Source organism: Hyla sarda, chromosome 3, assembly GCF_029499605.1.
Source record: "Hyla sarda isolate aHylSar1 chromosome 3, aHylSar1.hap1, whole genome shotgun sequence".
In the NCBI taxonomy this organism is placed as follows: Eukaryota; Metazoa; Chordata; class Amphibia; order Anura; family Hylidae; genus Hyla; species Hyla sarda.
This window is the reverse complement of record NC_079191.1, coordinates 324,370,250-324,395,340: the sequence shown is the minus strand read 5'-3', so window position 1 is coordinate 324,395,340 and position 25,091 is coordinate 324,370,250. Positions and strand designations below refer to the sequence as shown.

Below are 25,091 nucleotides of genomic sequence, written 5' to 3'. Positions count from 1 at the left end.
ATTTCTTATGTTTCTTCCACTTCTATTAGTTTCATACTGTTCCTTTAAAATTCTGCCCCCTTTGCTGTGTCTCTGAAAAATGTAGTTTCTAGTTATTTAAACAAACTTGAAAACATTGATAATATAATTTGAGGGCTACACACCTGTAATTGTGGGTCTTGTTGTGTACTTCTGTACTTGTGTACTACTGATATCATCTGTTAAAATAACACAAGGTTAAGTAAATTTTAAAATGTCTCTTGTTTTATAGGTCACGATGACCAACGAAGAACCTCTTCCGAAAAAGGTTAGTGAAAAAAATCTTTAAATGTGTTGTTATGAATCGTTTTAAATTTTTTTTTTTTAATCACAATTTTTTGTAATAAACCTAATACTGTACTTTTAACTATTCAGGTTCGCCTCAGTGAAGCAGATTTTAAGGTCTTACCAAGAGAAGAACTCCTTCAAAGGTATAAAAAGTAACATACTGTATCTATAAAATTTTGATTTAACTTGGATAATTCTAGGAAATATTTATATTGTACACCAGGGCTTCACAAATTGTCTATGAATCTAAGAGCCAGCAAAAATGTATGTGCTAGGAAGCCACAGATCAGGCAGCACAGTCATTAGTGTCTGCCTCAGCTCCCTTCATGTGTCACTATCATTGGTGTCCCCTCATCTTTAGGGGGGGGTGGGGGACTTCTGTTGCTCCATTCCCACATGAAATCCTTTTTTTTCCCTTTTCATAATGTAGTATTAGATAAATATAAAATAAATGTTCTTTACTGTTAAAGACAATTTACATACTGTTAAACTCTAAAAACCTGTATTGTGAATGAGTTTATGTTCATTGTGGTGAAACTTTTCTGTTTTAGGTGGAAGCAATATGAAGCTTACGTTCAAGCTCTGGAGAACAAATACAGTGATTTGAATTGTAAGTCTGTTAAGCAAAATTACTGACAAAATGCCATTTTATTTAAAAAAAAAAAAGGTTTCCCATTAAAAAAGAATTTCCATGTTTAGAGTGCTTGTCATCAAACCATATTTTCTAAACCAACTCAGATTATATTCCCTAACTACTCCTAACACCCCTCTTGCCCTTAAAAAAAAAAAAAAAAAAAAAAATATTCTGAGCTTTAACCCCTTAACGACCACTGACTTAAATGTATGTCCTGGCTTGGCGGAACTTCGCACACCAGGACGTACATTTACGTCCTGTGTATGACTGCGAGCATCGTAGTGGCGCTCGTGTCATACACGGCAGGTAGCAGCCAGCGACCCGCCGGTAATGGCCGACATCCGCAATCGCCCGGATGTCCGCCATTAACCCCTCAGATGCTGTGATCGGTACAGATTACGGCATCTGCAGCAATGTCCACGTTAAAATTGATGATTGGATTGCCCACAGTGCTACCGTGGCGATCCGATCATCTGTAATGGCGGCCGGAGGTTCCCTCACCTGCCTCCGTCCTTCTCCCGGCATCTCCTGCTCTGGTCTGAGATCAAGCAGACCAGACCAGAAGATGGCCAATAACACTGACCAGTTCTATGTCCTATGCATAGCACTGAACAGTATTAGCAATTAAATTATTGCTATTGATAGTCCCCTAAGGGGCCAATAAAAATGAAAATTGTCAGTTTTTCCCATTTTACCCCCAAAAAGCGTAAAATTATTTTTTTTTCTTTTAGAAACATTTGGTATCGCCGCATGTGTGTATGTCCGATGTATCAAAATATGTTAATGATCCTGTATGGTGAACTGTGTAAACGTATCTAAAAGTTTTATATATGCAAATGTGGGATCAATAAAAAGTACAGATGACGGTGCAAAAAATGAGCCCTCATATCACTCTATATACGGAAAAATTAAAAAGTTATAGGTGATCAAAATAGGGCAGTTTTAGGTTACTGATTTTGCACAAAATGTTGTAGATTTTTTTTTTTTTTTTTTTTAAGCGGTACAAAAATATAAAAGTACCTAGTCATGGGTATCATTTTAATCATATTGACCCACAGAATAAAGAACACTTGTCATTTCTACCATAAAGTGTACAGTGTGAAAATGAAACCTTCCAAAGTGTGCAAAATTAGTTTTCATTTCAATTTCCTCCCTAAAAAATTTTTTTGGGGGGATCGCCGTTCATTTTATGGTAAAATGAGAGGATTCATTACAAAGTACAATTGGTCATGCAAAAAACAATCCCTTATATGGGTCTGTAGATGGAAATATAAGAGTTATAGATTTTAGAAGGTGTGAGGAGGAAAAATCGAAGACGCAAAAATAAAATTGGCCTGGTCCTCAAGGGGGAAAATGGGCTTGGTCCTTAAGGGGTTAAAGGAGTACTCCACTTGAAAACTTTTTTTTATTTTTTTTTTTTTAAATCAACTGGTGCCAGAAAGATAAAGAGATTTGTAAATTACTTCTATAAAAAAAAAAATCTTAGCCCTTCCAGCACTTATCAGCTGCTTTATGATCCACAGGAAGTTTTTCTTTTTGAACTTCCTTTCTGCCTGACCACAGTGCTCTCTGTGGACACCTCTGTCCAGTTTAGGAACTGTCCAGAGTAGGGGCAAATCCCTATAGAAAACCTATCTTGCTCTGGACAGTTCCTAAACTGGACAGAGGTGTCCGCAGAGAGCACTGTGGTCAGGCAGAAAGGTATTTCAAAAAGAAAAGAACTTCCTGTGGATCATAACAGCAGCTGATAATTACTGGAAAGATTAAGATTTTTTATTAGTACAAATCTGTTAAACTTTCTGGCACCAGTTGATTTAAAGAAGAGAGGATTTTTTTTCCAGTGGAGTATCCCTTTTAAGAAGCTCTGTATCATACCTTTCCCCATGCTCATATTGTCTGAGCTTCCGGCAGGAGAAAGTGGGCATTCCCCATCAGGCGCAACGTCACTGAAGCCTGCGAGAGCTGAGCCTCACCATGCCCCACACGCACTTCCTGAGCTTGGTCTCCTGCCAGGCCGGGAGGAGACCAAACCAACTGACTTGCTGCAGGGAGCAGAACAGAGCTACCTAGAAAAACAAAGGTTGAGAATTTTAACAGCAAGTAAATAGCGAAGTGTCTTATAATTGCACAAAGAACAATATTAAAAGTTTAGTTTGGTGACAGGTACTCTTTAATGTTTGCTTTTAAAACTTCAAATAATATGTACCGTATTTATCGGGGTATACCACGCACCGGCCTATAACACGCACCCTCATTTTACCAAGGATATTTAGGTAAAAAAATTTTTTTACCCAAATATCCATGGTAAAATGAGGGTGCGTGTGTGCGCGTGTATACCCCGATATACCCCTAGGAAAGGCAGGGGGAGAGAGGCCGTCGCTGCCCGCTTCTCTCCCCCTGCCTTTCCTGGGGGTCTAGAGCCCTGCTGCCGGCCCTTCTCACCCCCTGGCTATCGGCGCCGCTGCCCGTTCTGTCCCCCTGACTATCGGTGCCGGCTGCCCCGTTGCCTCCCCCCATCCCCGGTGGCATAATTACCTGGGTCGGGTCCGCGCTGCTGCAGGCCTCCGGCGTGCGTCCCCTGCGTCGTTGCTATGCACGGCGCGGCACACTGACGTCATGCGCCGTGCAGCGCATAGCAACGACGCCGGGGACGCATGCCGGAGGCCTACAGCAGCGCGGGCCAGACCCAGGTAATTATGCTTCTCTCCCCCTGGATATCGGTGCCGGCGATAGTCAGGGGGACAGAACGGGCAGCGGCGCCGATAGCAAGGGGGAGAGAAGGGCCGGCAGCAGCGCTCTAGACCCCAGGAAAGGCAGGGGGAGAGAAGCGGGCAGCAACGGCCTCTCTCCCCCTGCCTTTCCTGGGGCTGTATCGGCGTATAACACGCACATGGAATTTAGGCTAAAAATTTTATCCTAAAAAGTGCGTGTTATACGCCGATAAATACGGTATATTGCAAATTTGCAAAGTCTGCTGTGTAAATACGTCTTCATTTTTTTTTTTTGCACTGAAATGTGCAGCACAACCTGGCATTAACACATGTCAACACTTTTTCCCTGGATGCAAATGCAGTTGAGGTCAGAAACGGCTAATTCTAGAAAAGAAGGCTGCTCGACTGGGACTTGTTACATCGCCTCCTTACACCTTTCTTCTGTAATATCAAAAATTAAACAAGTATTGGGCACTGCAGAATTCATGTAATATGGCGGATGGCCAGTGTGAACAGAGACTTGTGAAATGTTAATACCTCATGTAAACATTTTATTATAATAACGAACATGTAAATGTCTCGATAGATTTGGGTCATACATTTGTGGCCCACATCTATGTGGGGAACGGGTTCCCAGACCACTGTACCCCTAGTAAAGCAGCTGTTGAATCCCAAAATGATTTTCCCAATCCCAAAATGACAGTTCCCCAAGATGAATAGGTGGTCAGGCTGTTCTACATCCACTTATTTGAGAATCCTATTGCCACGTGGTAAGCATCACAGACCTCGCTAATGGAAACATTTTGAAGACAGCAAAAACATTTTTTTGTGGGTAGGGGATAACCCAGTTTCAATTACCCATATATACATGTTGGGAAATAACTAGCTGACCGATGGGGGGTCTGAATGCTGGGACCCTCACAGATCCCAAGAATAGAGAAGAATTGTCCTTCAGATAGAGCATCAGCACACTAAGTTCTGTGGATAGGGAATATTATTGGATTTTGGGAGAAGCCCTTTAAAAAAAAATCATTACAGCAATTTAAACATATGCCCTGCCCTATGCCAACTCCCTCCCAGTCAAACTGCCGCCAGTTAACAATGGAAGAGATTGAAAGGAACTTCTGAGTTCTGTACATAAGGTTGTTTCAGAAACATCCAGAAAATCCTGGATGTTACACTGTTGGCATATATCTCCTTGTTTACCTTTTACCATTGTTTTCTAGGTTTGTTGCTTTAGGAAAGACGACTGCCGTTGTCCTTGCATCTAACTTTAGTATGGTATAATACATTCTATGATTGTGGTCATGTGATCCCACTTTGGTCAATTTACATAGAGGGTGTATTTGTTCTGGCACAAAGGAGTTTTTCTTTGAACAGAAAATGTATTATCTGTTCCCTGGCACTCAGTTCTGTCCTTTTCACATCTCTGAAGTATAGCTTTTGAGATGCAAGACCTTGCCTGCATGTGATGACAGATGGATCTTGCAACTTTTGGACATTAAGCGTGCTTACAGTGATGTGACTGACACCCCCCCCTCTCGTCTTCAATTGTATACTTTCGAGGTGTGCACAGGGCACTACTAGTTGCCACCTATCACCCAGTAACAGCCTCTGCACATATGACGTATACCTTTTGAAGATGAGAAGGGGGGGGGGGGGTGTACTAGTCACATTATTTTAAGCTAATCATTGAAGTTTAGAAAATGGTCTGTCGCTGTATTTCACTTGTTAAGTTGGTTGTGTGATTATAGTATTTGACTCCCTGACCATAATTGTACCTTTTATACAGTGGGGCAAAAAAGTATCTAGTCAGCCACCAATTGTGCAAGTTTTCCCACTTAAAATGAGGCCTGCAATTTTCATCATAGGTATACCTCAACTGAGACATAATGAGACAAGAATCCATAAAATGTCTGAATTTTAAAGAATTTATTCTCAAATTATGGTGGAAAAGTATTTGGTCACCTGCAAACGAGCAAGATTTCTGGCTCTCACAGACCTGTAACTTCTTCGTTAAAGGGCTACTCCGCCCCTAGACATCTTATCCCCTATCCAAAGGATAGGGGATAAGATGTCTGATCGCCAGGGTCCCGCTGCTGGGGACCCCCTGGATCTACCATGCAGCACCCACCTGTAGCGGCTTCCGGAACCGTTGGAGGTCCTCAGGCTGAGTCCTTCTCGACCACAGGGACGGAAGATCGTGACGTCACACCCCGCCCCTCAATGCAAGTCTATGGGAGGGGGCGTGAAAGCTTTCATGCCCCTACCCATAGACTTGCATTGAGGGGAGGGGTGTGACGTCACAAGGGGCGGAGTCGTGACGTCACGATCTTCCGTCCCGGTGGTCGAGGACCTCCAGCGGTTCCGGAAACCGCTACAGGTGGGTGCTTCATGGTAGATTCAGGGGGTCCCCAGCAGCGGGACCCTGGCGATCAGACATCTTATCCCCTATCCTTTGGATAGGGGATAAGATGTCTAGGGGCGGAGTAGCCCTTTAAGAGTCTCATCTATCCACTCGTTACCTGTATTAATGGCACCTGTTTGAGGTTGTGGACAGGTGTCTTATACTGATAAGTTCAAACGGTCACACTCCAAACTCCCCTATGGCCAAGACCAAAGACCTGTCAAAGGACACGAGAAACAAAATTATAGACCTGCACCAGGGCTGGGAAGACTGAATCCTGAAATAGGCGTAGCTTGGTGTGAAGAAATCAACTGCGGGAGCAATTATTAGAAACTTGAAGGCATACAAGCAGGGCTGTGGAGTCAGACGAAATTTTAGGTACCTGGAATCGGAGTCGGCAAACAATGTACCGACTACTAAATTTTGATTGGAATAAAAAAAGCAAGTTTAAATGTCCCAATTCAGTTATAATTAATGACTTCTCTACTTTAAGAATAAAGACCAATGCATGCAGTGCCTCACGTAACCGCAAAACGAACACATTAAGTGACCGTGAAGACGCATGCTTTTCATGTTCTTTACTATATGGCATAATTAGGAGCAGTAATACTTATACTTTCCATAGTGTTGTGTTCTGCTGTTACAGGGAACCCATAGGTAACCTAGCCTCTCACTGATAAGGGATTAAGTAAATATGTTTTTGGCAGCACTAGAGACACTTTAACTATTGACCCTCCACTCCCTTCACTTATACAAGACTGAAGCTGTAAACCATTGGAAAAACTGCTGTCATTGAGCTAAGGCTATAAAAACTTGTGAACTCGATTGTTAGCTTAAAGGGGTACTCCGCCCCTAGACATCTTATCCCCTATCCAAAGGATAGGGGATAAGATGTCAGATCGCCGAGGTCCCACTGCTGGGGACCCCTTGGATTGCCGCTGCGGCACCATGCTATCATTACTGCACAGAGCGAGTTCGTTCTGTGCGTAATGACAGGCGATACAGGGGCCAGAGCATCGTTACTTCATGGGTCCGCCCCGCGTGATGTAACGGCCAGCCCCCTCATTAAGTCTATGGGAGGGGGGGTGGCTGCCTTAGACTTGCATTAAGGGGCCGGGCCATGATGTCACGAGGGGCGGAGCCCAGTCCTCACACTGCTCCATCCCCGAACTCTCTGTATAGTAATGAAAGGGCTGTGCCGCAGCAGCGATCCTTGGGGTCGCCCGATCCTTTGAATAGGGGATAAGATGTCTAGGGGCAGAGTACCCCTTTTAAACTTTAAACATGACTATGGGATTCTACTAGGGAAATCATGTTTTATAATAAATGCCCCTTCCTGGATCCTCCCACTGTCCTATCTTCAGCAGCAGATCAGCACACAAACTATTCAATACAGTAGACTGTTTGCTTCCCAGCCAGTAGTCCTGTGGTAATGACAGGTATGTTGCCTTTCTTTCCTTAGAGGAATGTATAAAATACATTCACATGTTAATACAGAGGAGTCGGAAGTATAGAAAACACCAGAGTCTGAGTCGGAACATTTATCTACAGACTCCACAGCCCTGCATACAAGACCACTGATAATCTCCCTCAATCTGGGGCTCCACGCAAGATCTCGCCCCGTAGTGTCAAATTGATCACAAGAACGGTGAGCAAAAATCCCAGAACCACACGGGGGACCTAGTGAATGACCTGCAGAGAGCTGGGACCAAAGTAACAAAAGCTGCAATCAGTAACACACTACGCCACTAGAGACTCAAATCATGCAGTACCAGACGTGTCCCCCTGCTTAAGCCAGTACATGTCGGGGGCCCACCTGAAGTTGGCTAGAGAACATTTGCATGATCCAGAAGAGTATTGGGAGAATGAATGAATGAAGCTCATGCTGCTGTACAGAACACTGGTGAGACCTCAGAGTATTGTGCGCAGTACTGGAGGCCGTATCTCCAGAAGAATATAGATACTCTAGAGAGAGTTCAAAGAGGAGCTACTAAACTAGTACATGGATTGCAGGATAAAACGTACCAGGAAATGTTAAAGGACCTTAACATGTATAGCTTGGAAGAAAGAGACAGGGGGGATATAAGAGACTTTTAAATACATAAAGGGAATCAACATGGTAAAGGAGGAGAGCATATTTAAAAGAGAAACTACCACAAGAGGACATAGTTTTAAATTAGAGGGGCAAAGGTTTAAAAGTAATATCAGGAAGTATTATTTTACTGAGAGAGTAGTGGATGCATGGAAAAGCCTTCCTGCAGAAGTGGTCGCTGCAAATACAGTGAAGGAGTTAAACATGCATGGGATAAGCATAAGGCTATCCTTCATATAAGATAGGGCCAGGGACTATTCATAGTATTCAGATTATTGGGCAGACTAGATGGGCCAAATGGTTCTTATCTGCCGACACATTCTATGTTTCTATGTCATATGATTAGATGCAACTGAAGTAGAACTTTTTGGTAAAAACTCAACTTGTCGTGTTTGGAGGAGAAAGAATGCTGAGTTGCATCCAAAGAACACCATACCTGCTGTGAAGCATGGGGGTGGAAACATTATGCTTTGGGGCTGTTTTTCAGCTAAGGGATCAGGACAACTGATCTGTGTAAAGGAAAGAATGAATGGGGCCATAGTGAGGTTTTAAGTGAAAACCTCTTTCCATCAGCAAGGGCATTGAAGATGAAATGTTGCTGGGTCTTTAAACATGACAATGATCCCGAACACACCGCCCGGTCAACGGAGTTGCTCCGTAAGAAGCATTTCAAGGTTCTGGAGTGGCCTAGCCAGTCTCCAGATCTCAACATCAGAGAAAACCTTTGGCGGGAGTTGAAAGTCTGTGTTGCCCAGCGATAGCCCCAAAACATCACTGCTCTAGAGAAGATCTGCATGAAGGAATGGGGCAAAATACCAGTAACAGTGTGTGAAAATTTTGTGAAGACTTACAGAAAACGTTTCACCTCTGTCATTGCCAACAAAATGTATATAACAAAGTATTGAGATGAACTTTTGTTATTGACCAAATACTTATTTTCCACCATAATTTGCAAATAATGTCCTTAAAAATCTGACAATGTGACTTTTTTTTTTAATTTTTATTATGTCTCATAGTTGAGGTATACCTATGAGGAAAATTACAGGCATCTCATCTTTTTAAGTGGGAGAACATGCACAATTGGTGGCTAAATACTTGCACTTTTATGACAGTTTCAATTGCACTAAAAAAGGAAAAGGAAGATTTTTTTTCCAATTTTTTTTTTTAAACATTGTGCAAAAATGTAACACCTTTGTAAAAGTTAGGCTGCTTTCACACTATAAAATGTATCCTTTTACAAAGACCTGTTCAATGTTCCGTTTTTAAAAACCCTGAAAATCATCTGTTAAATGGCCGTTACAAAATCCCATACAGCCGTTCAAAAATCACATTATAGTCTATGGAATTTTTACATTATCAGTTTTAACCTGTTATAGCCCGTTATTACTGACAGACATTATTTTGTGACGGGAGAATGAATGGAAGAAATAGTGCATGCACTATTTAATGGAAGATTTTCAGGGTTTTTATAAGTGAACATTGAACAGGCCTTTTAAAAAGGATACATTTTATAGTGTGAAAGCAGCCTTACATGTAATAAATACGGTTAACAATTTACTACCCTTAAGGGGTACTCCAGTGGAAATGTTGTTGTTGTTGTTGTTGTTGTTGTAAATCAACTGGTGCCAGAAAGTTAAACAGACCTGTAAATTACTTCTATTTAAAAATCTTAATCCTTTCAGAACTTATCAGCTGCTGCATAATACAGAGGAATTTCTTTTGTCTGACCACAGTGCTCTTTACTGACACCTCTGTCCATGTCAGGAACTGTCCAGAGCAAGAGAAAATCCCCATAGCAAACCGCCTGCTCCAGACAGTTTCTGACATGGACAGAGGTGTCAGCAGAGAGCAGTCTATAGCAATGTATATATAGTACAGTGTGGTTATAGATTCCTATTTGCAGTTTTCCTTAGTATATGTATATCCTTTCCATAATTGCTATGGATTTTACTACTGTTAATACTACTCTCATAGCTAGGTATCATCCCATACTGTATCTTGAGCATACATTAGAGATTTTAAGCTTCTGAAAAGGCTGTTAGAGCATTTCTCACTGACAAGTGTGGCCTTTCCACATGCTGTCATTGATATCTGCCTTCAGTGGACAAGTTGATCTGCTGTATTGGATTGTGTTTTTAAAAAGTCTTACATACTATTCAACAGATCTGCATCTTATTTTTATTTAAAAAAAAAAAATGTTTAAGCCCATACCAGGCCCCTGCTCACAGCTTGATGTACGATTTATCATAATATATGGCTTTTTAGTTAAAAACAACAACCTTCACAAACGAAACATGGACAGGTAGATAAGGGATAATCTAAAATACCTACTGCTTGGTCAGGCTTGCATAAAGCAATGTTAAAAGCAAATGTGCACTATATGCCCATTATGCTCGTATTGGACAGCAGGGCTCGTTATTTTTCCCTTCCCACAAAGTGAACACAGTTCTTTGCTACAACAAAATGTACAGACTTTTCAAGCTGTTGTGCTTACTAAAAACCCAGTTGCTGCTAGGTATCCACAGGGAGTTTGATATTGACCTTTTATAAAGATTGCAACAGGTTACAGCAGGTAAACATTAATTATTCTAGTAGGTCAATCATTTTAATTTTAGCATTTGCTTTGCACAAGCTACTGTATACAGTAAAAATTACTGCAGTCTTATGTTTTTGAAACTTCTTTCTACAGCTAATGATGTGACTGGACTTAGAGAATCTGAAGAAAAACTTAAACAGCAACAGCAAGAGTCTGCCAGAAGGGAGAACATATTAGTGATGAGACTGGCCACCAAGGAGCAGGAGATGCAGGAATGCACGGTTAGTTCTCTATGTATTTCCATTTGACCACTTTGTTAATAAAAAAATAAAAAATACTGATGTTTTTACTATTAAAGGGATTATGTAAGATGAGTGACAAAGTGACACTTATTACCATGTGCTAAATTGTGCCTGTTTAGGAATAACATGTTGCAGCCTTGTTCGATAATTAAAAAAAAAAAATCCCCAACATTGTGCATTCAATACTATTCAATATTAGGAGAAATTGAAAATAGAATTTGTTTTTGCAAATGTTTTAAAATTGAAAAACTTTAATTCCAGATGGACATTAGTATTTAGATTCTTTACTTTGATACTGAAAAATTAGTTTTGGGTACACCCCATTTCTCTTGTCTTTGAGATGTTTCTACGCCTTGATTAGAATCACTTGTGGTATATTCATTATTTATTATAATTATTAAAGAGGCTATCCAGGTTTTATTAACTTCTCACTATAGTGCCAGTGATGGCAAGTAATGTCTTAAAGGGGTACTCCGGTGGAAAGCATTTTATTATTATTATTTTTTTTTTTTTTAAATCAACCATTGCCAGAAAATTAAACAGATTTGTAAATTAGTTCTATTAAAAAAATCTTTACCATTCCAGTACTTTTTAGCAGCTGTATGCTACAGAGGAAATTCTTTTCTTTTTGAATTTCTTTTGTCTTGTCCACAGTGCTCTCTGCTGACAACCGATGCCTGTATCAGGAACTGAAAAGAGCAGCATAGGTTTGCTATGGGGATTTTCTCCTGCTCTGGACAGTTCCTGATTCAGGTGTCAGCAGAGTGGACAAGAAAAAAAAAAAAATTTCCTCTGTAGCATACAGCTGCTAAAAAAAAGTAGTACTGGAAGGGTTTAAGCTCTGTGCAGCTGAGAAACGGGGGTGCTGCAGGAGGGATTGTGGGGGTCCTCAATGGCGGGACCCCTGCGATCAGACATCTTATCACCTATCCTTTGGGGTGGCTCAACCTTCTTTAATTTTTAATTTTTTTTTTTTTGTCATTATGGTCCCAGGTTCAGCATTTCTTCAGTGTCTGGATGACTGTATAGTGAGCTTTCCCAGGATCCTGCTAGCCTCGAGACAACAGCTGATCACAGGGGCAGCAGCGTGTACAGCCGGACCCACATGTAATCAGTGGGCTGGTTTGTCAGGGAAGAATAGAAGATTCCAAGCACCTTGTGATCAGCTGTTGTCTCGAGCCAAAGCGAATCCTGGGAAAAGCTGGAGACAAGTCATCTAGACACTGGAGAAATGCTGAGCCTGGGTTGAACATGAAATCACAAAGGGTTGATCCATCCCACATGTATAAGGCAAGTAAAGCACTTAAAGGGGTACTCCACTGGCCAGCTTCCTGGCTGCATTCGGAACTAATGTTCCGAACACTGTGCGTGCTGCGGTGGTTGGCCACGCCCCCTCAATGTAAGTCTATGGGAGGGGGTGTGGCCTGATGCCCCCCATACAATTAGGACAGGATTGTGTAGAGCCACAGATCTGGAGAAGGGTACAAAAAAACTTCTTCTGCACTGAAAGTTCCCAAGAGCACAGTGGCCTTCATAGTTGTTAAATGGAAGCAGTTTAGAACAACCAGGAATCTCCCTAGAACTGCCCCCACCAAAACTAACTAATTGGGGGGGGGGGGGGAGGAGAGAGAAGCACGTCACCAATCTGGTCTTTATGGCAGAGTGGCCAGAAATAAATCTCTCTCCAGTAAAAGACTCATGAAAACCCATCTTGAGCTTTTTTTTAAAAAAAAGCACCTAATAGACTGTGAGAAACAAGAATCTCTGTTCTGATGAAACAAAGATTAAACTTTTTGGTCTTAATTCTAAGCATCATGTTTGGAGAACAGCAGGCACAGCTCATCACTTGTCCCGATACATTCTTACAGTGATGGAGGGTGGTAGCATCGTGCTGTAGGGGTGTTTTTCAGCATCTGCAACAGGGAGTCTGGTCAGGATTAAGGGAAAGCTCAAAGTACAGAGATTCTTGATGAAGACCTGACCTCAGACTGGGCCGAAGATAGTCCTTTCAACAAGACAAGGAGCCTAAGAATCAGTGGAGGAGTGGCTTAAGGCTTGTTCACACTGTGGACATTACACTTGCAGCAGAACCCCATTGTTTTCAGTGGGATTCTGCTCCTCGGTGCACACTTCAGAATCACAGAAGTATTCCGCCCATGGAATGGACTTCTGCCCAAATTGTGAACATGATCATTCTTTGGGTGAAATTCTGCCTGACTGCATAGCCGTCTGAGACTGTGCAAGTCTACTCAGTTTTAATGTTGATTATTTTGGCAGTGCCTCTTGCAAATGAACACTCAGCCCAGGGAATTCTGCCTGCTGAATGTCCGCAGTGTGAACTATCCCTTAGACCACTCTGAATGTCCTTGAGTGGCCCAGCCAGAGCCCCTGAGAGACATGGTACATCTGAGACACCTAAAACAGGCAGAGAAGAATGGCAGAAAATCCCCAAATCCAGTGTGTAAACATTCTGACATAATACCCAAGATTAGAGATGAGCGAACTTCCAGTAAATTTGATTCGTCACGAACTTCTCGGCTCGGCAGTTGATGACTTTTCCTGCATAAATGAGTTCAGCTTTCAGGTGCTCCGGTGGGCTGGAAAAGGTGGATACATTCCTAGGAAAGAGTCTTCTAGGACTGTATCCACCTTTTCCAGCCCACCGGAGCACCTGAAAGCTGAACTAATTTATGCAGGAAAAGTCATCAACTGCCGAGCCGAGAAGTTCGTGACTAATCGAATTTACTGGAAGTTCGCTCATCTCTACCCAAGATGACTGGAGGTTGTAATCACTGCCAAAGGTGTTTTTAAGAAAGTACTGTTTTCACTTTGTCATTAGGGAATATTGAGTGTTTAAAGTTCAACTTGGCTAATGAATTTGATTTTAAAAATATCGTACTACTGTGTTTACAGCTCCTTTACTGGCCTGCATGTCTCTCTCTGGTTAGAGACTGCAACTAAACTCCAGTACCCCCTCTATTCCTTGTATTTAAGGAAAAACATTAAAAATAGAGCATATAATAGACATTACAAAAGTTACATAAAGAAGTAGTTACTTCGGAGAGCTACAAGGTTACAAAACAGCAGCATAATGTCAGTCGCAGGTTTTAGTAAAGCAGCATTTCAAGGGCATTTTTTTTTACACTTTTTGTGATTGATTTAATTGTGTGATGATGCTACTCCATGTAGATATACTTCCAAGATTTCCTATATTTCTATCACAAAAACGTATTTTGGGTATCGGATGCATTTCAGGTTTAGTGCTCCTGGATATGGTAGAGCAGTTTGCACTGTTCTTGTACAGCAGCACAGGGGCGGTTTGTTCTTAGCTATTCATGCTTTGTACATACAACATGTTACTTTGTGTTAATGGCCTTTTGAACAATATAAAGGCCATTAACACTGAAGTAATATAGCTGTATATTATCGTTTCTATATCTGGCTTGCACTAGATTTAAAATTCTGTGCTGGATTATCTGATGCTGAATGATAATCCAGCACAGGGATAATCTAGAAAAATATATATTTTGCTGTGCCTGGGGTAAAAAAGTAATACTTTCCTACCCTGGTCCCCTGCCACTTTTTTCCTGCTTTTTAGATCACTGCTCAGCCAATCCATGGACAAGAGCAGGACACTGCTGTGGCCAGTAATTGGCCGAGGAGGCAGGTCCTGCTCCAGTAGTCTCCAGCAGGGAACTGTGCAGCAGGGGTAAGTATTTTGTACTCCAGGCCCAACAGCATATCCATATATTTTATTAGTTTTACACTTATTTTTAGTCCCAAAACCACATGCTCTGTATATGCATGACCATCTGTGTATACAGTGATCCCTCAACATACTATGTTAATTTGTTCCAAATGAACCATCGTTACTTGAATCCATCGTATGTTGAGGGATCTGTGCAATAATAAGTTATACTCTCGTGTCCCCGCCGCTCTGGACTGTCACTGCTGCCCTGGATCGTCGCTCTCCATAGCCGTCATAAAGTCGCTGCGCACGCCACTCGTATTGGATGACTGGACGGCAGCAATGTGATGACGACTGAGAGCGACGGCCATGCAATGGAGCATGAAGAGGACTGTCCGCAACGTCGGGGACAGGTGACACGTTAAACTATCCTGTGGCAGCTGAAGCAGTCTGCACCGTTTATGCGATGACCCCGACATATAAAAGCATTGTATGTTGATGCTTCCTTCAATATACGATTGCCTCCGAGAGGCCATCGTGTCTTGAAGTGATTGTAGGTCGGGGGGGGGGGGGGGGATGACTGTACTGTATGACATGCTGTGCAGTAAGACTATGAAGAGAGCTGTGCCTGCTTCATACATGTGAGTGACAGCTGCTATCAGCGACCAACACTCTTAAATTGCTGCAATTATGGCATTGTCGCTTACAGAGGTTTGTGACGGGAGTGTTGCCTGTCACCTGCCGAATTGGCACCTCCACAAAGTCCCTTATGAGGGTTTGATCAGTTTTCATGGGAGCCTGGAGTCTTTTGAAGGCCTCTGTGCTAGCAACTTAGAGATCTTCTGAGAGTCTGGCTCAGGCAGAGCACCAATCAGTGAGCAGTGCTATGCAGTAATTTTACTTAAGTCTCCTAGAAGAACTTAAAAAGCAATATATAATCCTATCTCCAAATAAAAATTCAAATCATCCCCTTTTTTGTTTAAAAAAAAAAAATTTGGTATTGGCCAAACTGTTAAAATAGAAGTCCAAAGTTTTTGATTTTAGTGCATCACATTGCAGAAGAAATTGAATAAAAGGTGACTGAAAAAAATTGTATCGGAAAGGACTGGTTCTTTTTTGCAAAACAGCACCATTCTTATTTGTCCACAAGTCACGTGTAGTATTTATGTATTTTTTTTACAAACCGTGGAAGAAGGATGGGCATTTGATGGTAATAAAATAAAAATCTTGTATTGTTCATTAGGTTCTATTGTATTTTCGAAGCTTTGGATATGTTACCATACTTGATGATGTTGTTTAGGCAGTACAAACCTCTATGGGGGCCAATAATCTAAAATATTTTTTTTTTTTTTTAATAAAACTGCATAGATAATTTTCTAAATAATTTAAAGGAAACCTGTGAGGTATCCTAACCCTTGTAAGCCCTCTCCAGTACTTTGTAGATGTAGGTCACCGTGTATAGATGCGGTGCACATAAGCTTTCTCTGATTCTGCACTATGAGAAATAAAAACTAGGAAGTGGAGCCACAGCGCATGTAGTAATGCTGCCCCATCCTCCTCCCAGCTTTGCATTAAATGCTTGGTACTCCTGGTGTCAGTCAATGAAAGTGGGTGGGGGCAGCATGACTGCATGCGCTGTGGCTCCTCCCCTGTGCCTACCTACCTGTCAGCAGGGAGCAGTGGTAAAAGTTATCCATGGTGTAGTATCAAAGGAAGTCTATTGGCATAGCGTCTGAACGTGGTGCCCAACATTTACAAGGTACTGGAAAGGTCTTATAGGGGTGAGGTGCTCCCTTTTTTAAAAAGGGAAGAAAAAAAAGGCAAAATACTTTTTACATGGTGCAGCCAGATTGTGTGGTGTGTTCTATATATCAACCCAACACCACACAATCTGGCTGCACCATGTAAAAAGTATTTTGCCTTTTTTTTCTTCCCTTTTTAAAAAAGGGAGCACCTCACCCCTATAAGACCTTTCCAGTACCTTGTAAATGTTGGGCACCTGCCCACTCAGAGCACACAAGAGAAAAAAAAAATACATTAAGTTTCGCAAACGAGAAGAGACAAAATTACAGATTTAATATGTATGTATGTACACACACATATATATTATTGAATCTGTAATTGTGTCTCTTCTTCCAGTTTGTGAAACTTAATAAATGTATTGTTTTGTTTTTTCTTGTGCTCTGAGTGGTCAGGTGCTTCCTAGTGTCAGGTTTTCCCTTTGCTCTTATTTCCTGCTTTACGTCTCCATCTTAAGTCAAGCTGCAGCTGGGTCTGTCGGCCATAACTTATAGTATTATTGAGTTCTATGGTGCTTCTGTTTGAGTGGACCCATGGTCTGGTCAGGGCTTGCATCCATATTGCAGATGCAGACATAAAACTTTATACATTTGTGTAGGACTGAAGGTTTCCGAATGTTTCCAATCTCTCTACAGGGTTAGGAAAGAATGTATGAGGGAAATGCAATCTTCCCCTTATAAGATATTAAAAGGATTAACCAGGGATATAAAACGGCTAACTTCTTCCAAAAACACCGTTTGTCCTCAGGTTGTACATGGTATTGCAGCTCAGTTCCGTTGAAGTAAATGGGACCAAGTTTTAATACCACACACACCTTGAAGACAGGGATGGTGCTGTTTTTGGAAGATATTAGCTGTGTTTCTATTTCTGGATAAGCCCTTTAAAAAGTCTCATGCATTCACTGGTACAACTGATTTATGCTAAACAAAAAACGTTAACTCCATGTAGTTTGTTCCTGTGTTGTCTGAAAGAGTTCATGTGGTCAGTAAAATGTAAAAAGTTTTCTACTATCCACACTTTCATGTTTCTAATATTAAAAGGGATGTAAATGCTAGGCTCTGGGTGCTTAATTTATACCCAATCTGCCTCCCTATTCACACCCCTTTTTTTCAGGGAAAGTGCAGATAGAGAGAGGGGGAGAAGAAAAGTCTAAGGAACCAGAGGGGGGGGGGGGGGAATTACAGCAAAATAGTGATGTAATCTGCACCAGAGGCTACAATGTGATTTAAAAAAAAAAAAAAAAAAAAACTACTCTTTCAATAATATATGTTGACATTTTTGCTATCTCTGGTTTTGTAGGTGACCTTATGTCTTTAGGCTCTGAGAAAGTTCTACCATTGTCTTGCATGGTATCCCTCCTTACCTGACACTCGGAACACGTTTTCTACTTTCTGGAGGAGTCACACTTTGCATTGCATGTTAAACATGATTCCCACTTTAGCATCTGTTGTAAATTCCTGCCTGGTTTTTTGTCTTTGATCACATGAACTATGAATACAGACACTTTGGAGGTTTCAATAACTGACACAAATGTAAAATGAAGTATAAAGTTGATCTGCCACATTGCTTTTCTCTCCTTCAAGGATTCTGTAGCTTCATTTGCCAACTGGTTGGTAACACAGAATGTGTCTGGTTGACCTATGGTGATCTTGAGATCTGTTTACCTCCTTGCCTGATAAGCTGGTAATTTTGTTTTATTGGCTCCTCTGTCCAGAACCAGATTCAGCATCTCAAGCAAGTCCAGCAGCCAAGTGTTGCCCAGCTGAGAACTACAATGGTTGACCCAGCCATCAACTTGTTTTTCCTCAAAATGAAAGGCGAACTGGAACAGACTAAAGACAAACTGGAACAAGCCCAAAATGAACTGAGTGCCTGGAAATTTACGCCTGATAGGTAAACAAATCAAATACTCCCCAGTCAAGACTTCCCTGACAATCTCACTGCGAGAGTGCTATGGTGGGATGGCCAAGTACTCGTTTTGCACACCAAGACTCAGACTCTGTGAGCCAAAAAAAAGCCACTTTCTTACATTGTCCAGCTTGTAATGCTTAATGTAAAACTTATCAGATGAACCTTCTATTTCAGCTTTTTATTTTCCTCCCTTCATTTGCTTCAGAGGCCTGAGAGCATCGGACTATTCCGAAGAAGAGGCCACATCGGCAGTGTCCCCATTTTCTAGAACACTTAGACACTTGCAAACATGGTTCTGATTGAAGAAAATACAGGCAGAAAAAGAAGTCTGGCACATTGTGTCAGTGTCCTTTTATGGAGGAGAGAACTTAGTTTTATTTTTTTTGTTTTTTGTTTTGTTTTTTGTTTTTTTATAATTTTTTCGTTTGCCATAAATCATGTAATTGAACATGTAAAATTCCCGTAAAAAGTGGAATGTTCATTGCTCTTTACATTGAGCCTAGTGACTTATAGACATTTTAAGTCCGCTATTCAAATAAGACTCTGGACTTCATGATTGTTCAATGAACTGCTGAGCCCAATCTCAAACTTAAGGTGATTTTTGTTTATAAGGGGATTGCCTGGTGATAGATTTTGATACTCTAACCCCTACACCAGAGTAGTATTTGCTTCTGAACAACCAGATGCAGTTTATTGTATATGTTGCACAGGTCTGGTGTTTGTTTTTAAGCACACTTCTCTGATGTGTGGAATTCCTGTGAGCAAAATTGTTTATTAAGACGAGGTGTTTTTGCACCTCGGTGAAATGAGGTTGGCCTAGGAAGAATAATGGCATGCAACTAAGCTGTCGTTGCAAGGGCTAGAAAGTAACTAAACAAAAAATCATAAAAATAATTCAATTAGACCACCTGAAATAACGTATGCATTTTTTCAGTTATATTGAGGTTTCTGGTATTCCTGTCTTATGCATTTTTCTTTACATGTCTTAATACTGCTTTTTTGTATTGTGTGCTTTTCTGCTTCAGATGCGGCCAAGAAAGTGAATTTGCAAAAAATGCACATTTGAGACTGTTTGCTACTAAGTATATTTCTATTTTTGACCTTCATCTTGGATGACGCAAACTTTTTATTCCTGTATCAGGAATATTTATGTAGGCATTTTTAAGGTCTACTCAAATCCGTTCTGTGATCTTGGTTACTTGCAATCAGTGTTTCTTTGTGCAATATTAACAGCTATTTATTTTGATTTATGTTGGGTTTTGTTTTGTTTGGAAACAGGTAAGATCTACCTTATCATTTGAAAAGTTTCTTATCAAATGTTTATCTAAATGTCTAGGTGGGTTTTGAGAACACAAATTGCATATCTCTCATTAGAAGTATAGCAGAAAACTCCCATGGGAGCAAAATGGAGACTTGTGGGAACATATACCATTGTGTCTGATTGGGATGCAGTATTCACCCTAAAAGGACAGTTTAGACTTAAGAATAGTCATAAAAGTTTGCGTTTTAATGCAACTTTTCAGGTTCTTTAATATTGTGCAAAACTATTGCACTGCTTGGCAGATAATTGTGAAGTACGACATGAGTGTTTTCCCAATATTAAGATGTGCCATGCTAGAATATGCTCTAAGCTTATGTTGCACTAAATTCACTGATCCTGTGCACCCTTTTTAGCAGCAGACTAACACTGCTGTGTCAGCATGGTTGTCATCTGTTTGTCATTGGTGTATATTGTAAGATATATGTTGGCAAATCATAAACATGCTTGCTCTGTTCTGCAAAGTATATGTAAAGGGAGTGGTAAGCAGCTGTCAGACACAATTTACACCTGGAACAAATGGGAATATGGTATCTGGAAATCAGACATTCCTCCTTCTTAAGGTGTGCACCTGGGGCACAGTTGGGCTGAACAATACCCTTTATAATGTTTAAAAAATGCCACACAACTCTGGTGGTGTCTGCAGTGTATTGCCAGCATTACGTAACCTAACTTGCATTTCTAAACAAGCATTTTGTTGGATATATAAATTCCAACAAAACAGAACAGTGGTTATGATTTATTGATGATATAACCCCACTGTTATGTTTTTAAATCAATTTCTCTTCAAAAAGAGCTAAAAAAATAAAACACAAATCTTGGGCAACCCCTTCAACACGACGAAGTGCCTTTCTACCACTAGTTTTGCTTATCCTTTTTGTTAGTGCTACAAATACTATTTTTAATTGTAGTAACTTGCCATCTTAAGGGAAAACTGTCACTAAACTGGGACGTCAGCGCCGCTCGTCCGCAGCACCGCCCGGCTTATGAATATTCATACCCTCCCTCCGCCTCTACTCCCCACTCTGTACAGGACTCCACTGTGCATGTGCTGCGGCCTCAGTGCAGTGGAGTCCTGTACAGAGCGGGGAGGAGAGGTGGACGGAGGGGATGAATGGTCATAAGCCGGGCGGTGCTGCGGACGAGTGGCGTTGACGTCACAGTGCCAGATGGAGCCTTGTAACCCTGCCCATGCCAGTTAGAGGATCATTTGCATATCAAGAATAATGAAGAGAACTGGCAAACGGCGGGACGCATCCGACATGGTAGGCAGCATATTGATCAGCATCCCCCGCACTACCAGCCAGTACCTATGGTTATTTGGGGGGAGTTAAAGGGGTACTCCGGCGCTAAGACATCTTATCCCCTATCCAAAGGATAGGGGATAAGATGCCTGATCGCGGGGGTCCCGCCGCTGGAGACCCCCGTGATCTTGCACGCAGCCCCCCGTTATAATCAGTCCCCGGAGCGTGCTCGCTCCGGGTCTAATTACTGGCGAACATGCTCCGGGGACTGATTATAACAGGGTGCTGCGTGCAAGATCACGGGGGTCCCCAGCGGCGGGACCCCACAATCGGGCATCTTATCCCCTATCCTTAGGATAGGGGATAAGATGTCTTAGCACTGGAGTACCCCTTTAAGTGACAGTTTTCCTTTAAAATTACCCAATAATGGCATTTATCGCCTAGTGTGATCACTGGGGTTTCAACAGAAAGGACCCTTCACCAATCAAGAGAGCTGCAGCCCCCGAGTGCCCCTTGTGAATGTTGTGGTAGTGTACTTGCATTGCATTTGCTTAATTCACTACCATGGGACTTTTGGAGATGGCCCAGAGCAATCTATCAGTTACACAGTGGTGAATAGAGAAGGAACCGAGAAGTGCACTACCATCCCATTCATAATGGGCACCCAGGGGTGCTCTTTTCTCGATTGGTTGGGGTCCTGGTGGTCAAACCCCTAGCAAATAGCACATTACCTATCCTGTGGACAGGTGGTAAATGTTTAGTGTAGCAACCTCTTTAAAGGGGTCAAGTAAGCGGAATTATTCCCAGAAGTTGTCAAGCTCCCCAGAAACTCTACCTTGCCTTCCTAGATAAAGGTGTTGCAGTGCTACCAGAGAGTAAACTACATACTTAAAATAATAAGCCCAGTATTCAGTAACTAGGACTAGTTTTCCTATGCTGGACAAATCAGGGGTCCCCAACAAGTGGCTCACCTTGCTGTGTTTAGCAGTTATGACCATATAAACTGACTATTGACTTTCAGGCAGACCTATCATAACCATGATACAATGGCAGTATACTAGTGGTGTTTAACATTTTCTGAGTTAAATGTGGCTTAAAAGCTTAAAAAAAAAATTGTATGTACTTTTTAGCACTGCCATTTTTAACAAAAAGAAAATGTTTTAATAGACTGAAACAATACAGTACCTTGAGTTCAGACTAGACCTGAACTGTGGATCATTGATCCTTTTGTATGGTAACCGCTTACATTGTAATATGTCCCCTTGCTTGATGATGATAGCATTTTCTCATATTGGAAGAACAGTTTTCAGTAAGTTTAATTGTCTTTTCCTTGCCAGATGAGTCCCTGGGTACTATAGGGTGTCATTAAATACTTTAAATCAGGAGTTGACAAATTTTATTTGAATCTAGGAGCCAGCAAAAAAGACAGGATTTATTTTTTATTTTTTTTTTAACGGACACACTTTTAGTTTTTGAAAGTGTGGTGTTTTTTTTTTTTTTTTGTTTTTTGACTGCTTTACCACTTTTATTTTGCCCAGTAGAATATCTGCCTGGAAAAATTCCAGGTGGACCTTCTGGATCAGTTGGCGCTAGAACAATGCTTAATTTGTAAGCAGTATTCCACTCGGAAATGCTAACCCTAACCCACTTATCCTGTATGTAGAACCCCCCCTGTATATAGCTTGTCCTGAACCTGTCTGCTGACTGGACGGCTTTCCTGTCCATAAGATGGCGTCCTATGGAGAAGCATAAGACAATACACTGTGCTCAAGCAAGGAGGGCAGGCAGTGGAGAAAGCAGTGTAACTATGGGACTGATTGCTCTATCATTATCAACTGCTCCTCCTATAGGATGTAATATTATGGATGTGTAGGCAGTTCAGCCAGTGTGCAGGAAAATGGGTGGAGAGCTACTTTTTTTTTTTTTTTAACACTGAGATTGGGGCCACAGACATTGTGCAGTACATGTGTAATCTCTAGTGTGCTTACCTAGGTGCCAGGACGTAATTCTTATTCACCATGGTGACCTACAGCCTGCGATTTATAGGGCCTTGCTTAACAGCCTATACAAAGTTAAATTATAATTTTGTCATGGTAAATTTTACTATGCATTAATAATGTATAGCAACACATTACCATAATTCATAGCATTTAATTTCTGTGCAACATTATATATATTTTAGGGATCTATATTATCGGCCGATAATCACGATTTTGGGCATTATCGGTATCGCCAATTACCGACCCGCCACACCGCCCCGGCCCCATTGCCTCCCCCATCCCCGGTTTTACAATTACCTGTTCCCGGGGTCCACGCTACTTCCGACTCCTGCTGCGTCCTGAGTTACGCTGTGCGCAATGACGAGTTACGTGACGTCACCGTATGTGCGCACAGTGACAGCTCAGGAGGACGCCACCGGAGCCAGATGGGGCGGTGCAGCGGTAGGGGGCGCGGAGCGGTGTGGCGGTGATGGGACTCGGGACCCCCTGACAGGCAGGGGGAGAGAAGCGGGTGGCGGCGGTGGTCTATGGCACTGCAAAAGCCACTGCAGTTCATTGATTTAAAGCACCTGCTTTAAATCAATGATCTGCAGCGGTGTCGCGGGGGGGGGATATATAGCCGATAACTTATGCCGGAATATCGGTATAAGTTATCGACCTAACCCTAACCTCCACCGATTATCGGTATCGGCCCTAAAAAAAACGATATCGGTCGATCCCTAATATATTTACAAAAAAAATCTTATGAAATCTATGAATTGTACTTCTGTTCTCGTTCTATAGTTTGGTGTATGCAGTTAGCAAGGGATTCCAAGACGTGTGATGGGCTTGTGTTTAAAAAAAGGCATGTCAGGAAGTAAATGCCTCATAAAGTAATCATGCTGGAGCATCTCTTCATATAGGTTTGCATTGTGGAATCCTAGTACTGTATGAATAAACTGACAACTGAGTGTTACTATTCCCCTTGTGAACAGTGTTTATATGCTCCTTTGACAAGGGGTATAGAAACTCTGTTGTCAGGTTATTAATACATTTCCAGAAATGTAAGTATCTTAAAATGCTCTGTCCTCTGTTTACATACATCTGCATATCTGCTTAAAGATTGTGATGTAGTTACATCCTTGTGCATGTTATTGAAGAACATATAAGACTATCATGGCCAGCAAGGCTCCAGCTACTTGGATATTGTACCGTTGACAATTTGTAGATTGTGGAGCATTTTGCCATTATCATATAGCGAAATAGGTTATCTGGGGGATGAGTGAGTGGGAAAAAAAACATACAGTGAGCTGTACTCACATACCTGATCCTCTGCTGCTGCCTTACTGACACACACTGTATCCAAATTGATCTTCACTTGCTTTTCCCTTCTAGACATACAGGAAATCCCTATTCAGCCATTTACTGTCAGAGGCAGGACACCCCTCCAGTGAGTGTTTTGGCTGAGTGGGCATTTAACCTGTTTCAAGTTTAAATTGGGAAGGGACTGGGATCCATTGGTCATTGTATTGGGGTGGAGAGTATTGGCCACTTAATTTTTTTTTCCCACCTAGTCTGCCCCTGGTGACCTCTCAATCCTGCTTGCTAATCACTGTGTGGCAAAAACAGATATTTTTTGTTTCAAAGTGCCACATTTTGGCTGCACTACACTCTTGGTACCGTGTTTCTCCAAAAATAAGACCGTCTTATATTCATTTTAGTCACAAAAACACACTAGGGCTTATTTATTTACGGTATGTACATTGAACAACATACATTGTCCCCCATACATTGTCGCTGCTTCTCTCTCCCCCCCCCCCCCCCTTGCTAAATAATTATCAGCCGCTGCGCTGTACTTTGTATGCCTGTGCCCGGGCTGCAAATATTAAAAAAACAAACTTTAACTTGCCTTCGTCCTCTGTTCCCCCGTTGCTAAGGAACCGGCCTCATGGTCCCTCCTCCGCTGTTCTTGCTGCTTTCTGGGGATGGGTACGTCACCGGCCGCAGTGATGTCCCGGCCGGCTTCTTAAATGACAGTGGGCTCAGCCTATCATCGGCAGAGGCGGGACATCACTGCGGCCGGTGATAGGCTGAAGGCTCTGAGACGTCCCAACACCAGGAACCAGCAAGAATAGCGGAGAACAGTGACACCGGTTCCTTAGC

General features: G+C 41.8%; 1 protein-coding gene and 1 long non-coding RNA gene across 4 annotated transcripts in view; one reads left to right on the top strand and one right to left on the bottom strand.

Annotated features, from left to right (window-relative positions):
• LOC130362556 (uncharacterized) overlaps positions 1 to 25,091 on the bottom strand; it is a 68,638-nt gene that overhangs the window by 955 nt on the left and 42,592 nt on the right. Inside the window, exon 2 of the long non-coding RNA XR_008891458.1 lies at positions 144 to 197. This is a non-coding gene — a long non-coding RNA (uncharacterized LOC130362556). The remainder of the gene's footprint in view (positions 1 to 143; positions 198 to 25,091) is intronic.
• The window catches only part of WTAP (WT1 associated protein), a 60,719-nt gene that overhangs the window by 21,483 nt on the left and 14,145 nt on the right, over positions 1 to 25,091 (top strand). For all 3 annotated transcript variants that reach the window (XM_056567233.1, XM_056567235.1, XM_056567234.1), the window contains exons 2-6: positions 251 to 286; positions 394 to 449; positions 858 to 916; positions 10,840 to 10,967; positions 18,191 to 18,369. In XM_056567233.1, coding sequence (XP_056423208.1) covers positions 251 to 286; positions 394 to 449; positions 858 to 916; positions 10,840 to 10,967; positions 18,191 to 18,369 — 458 coding nt within the window. The remainder of the gene's footprint in view (positions 1 to 250; positions 287 to 393; positions 450 to 857; positions 917 to 10,839; positions 10,968 to 18,190; positions 18,370 to 25,091) is intronic.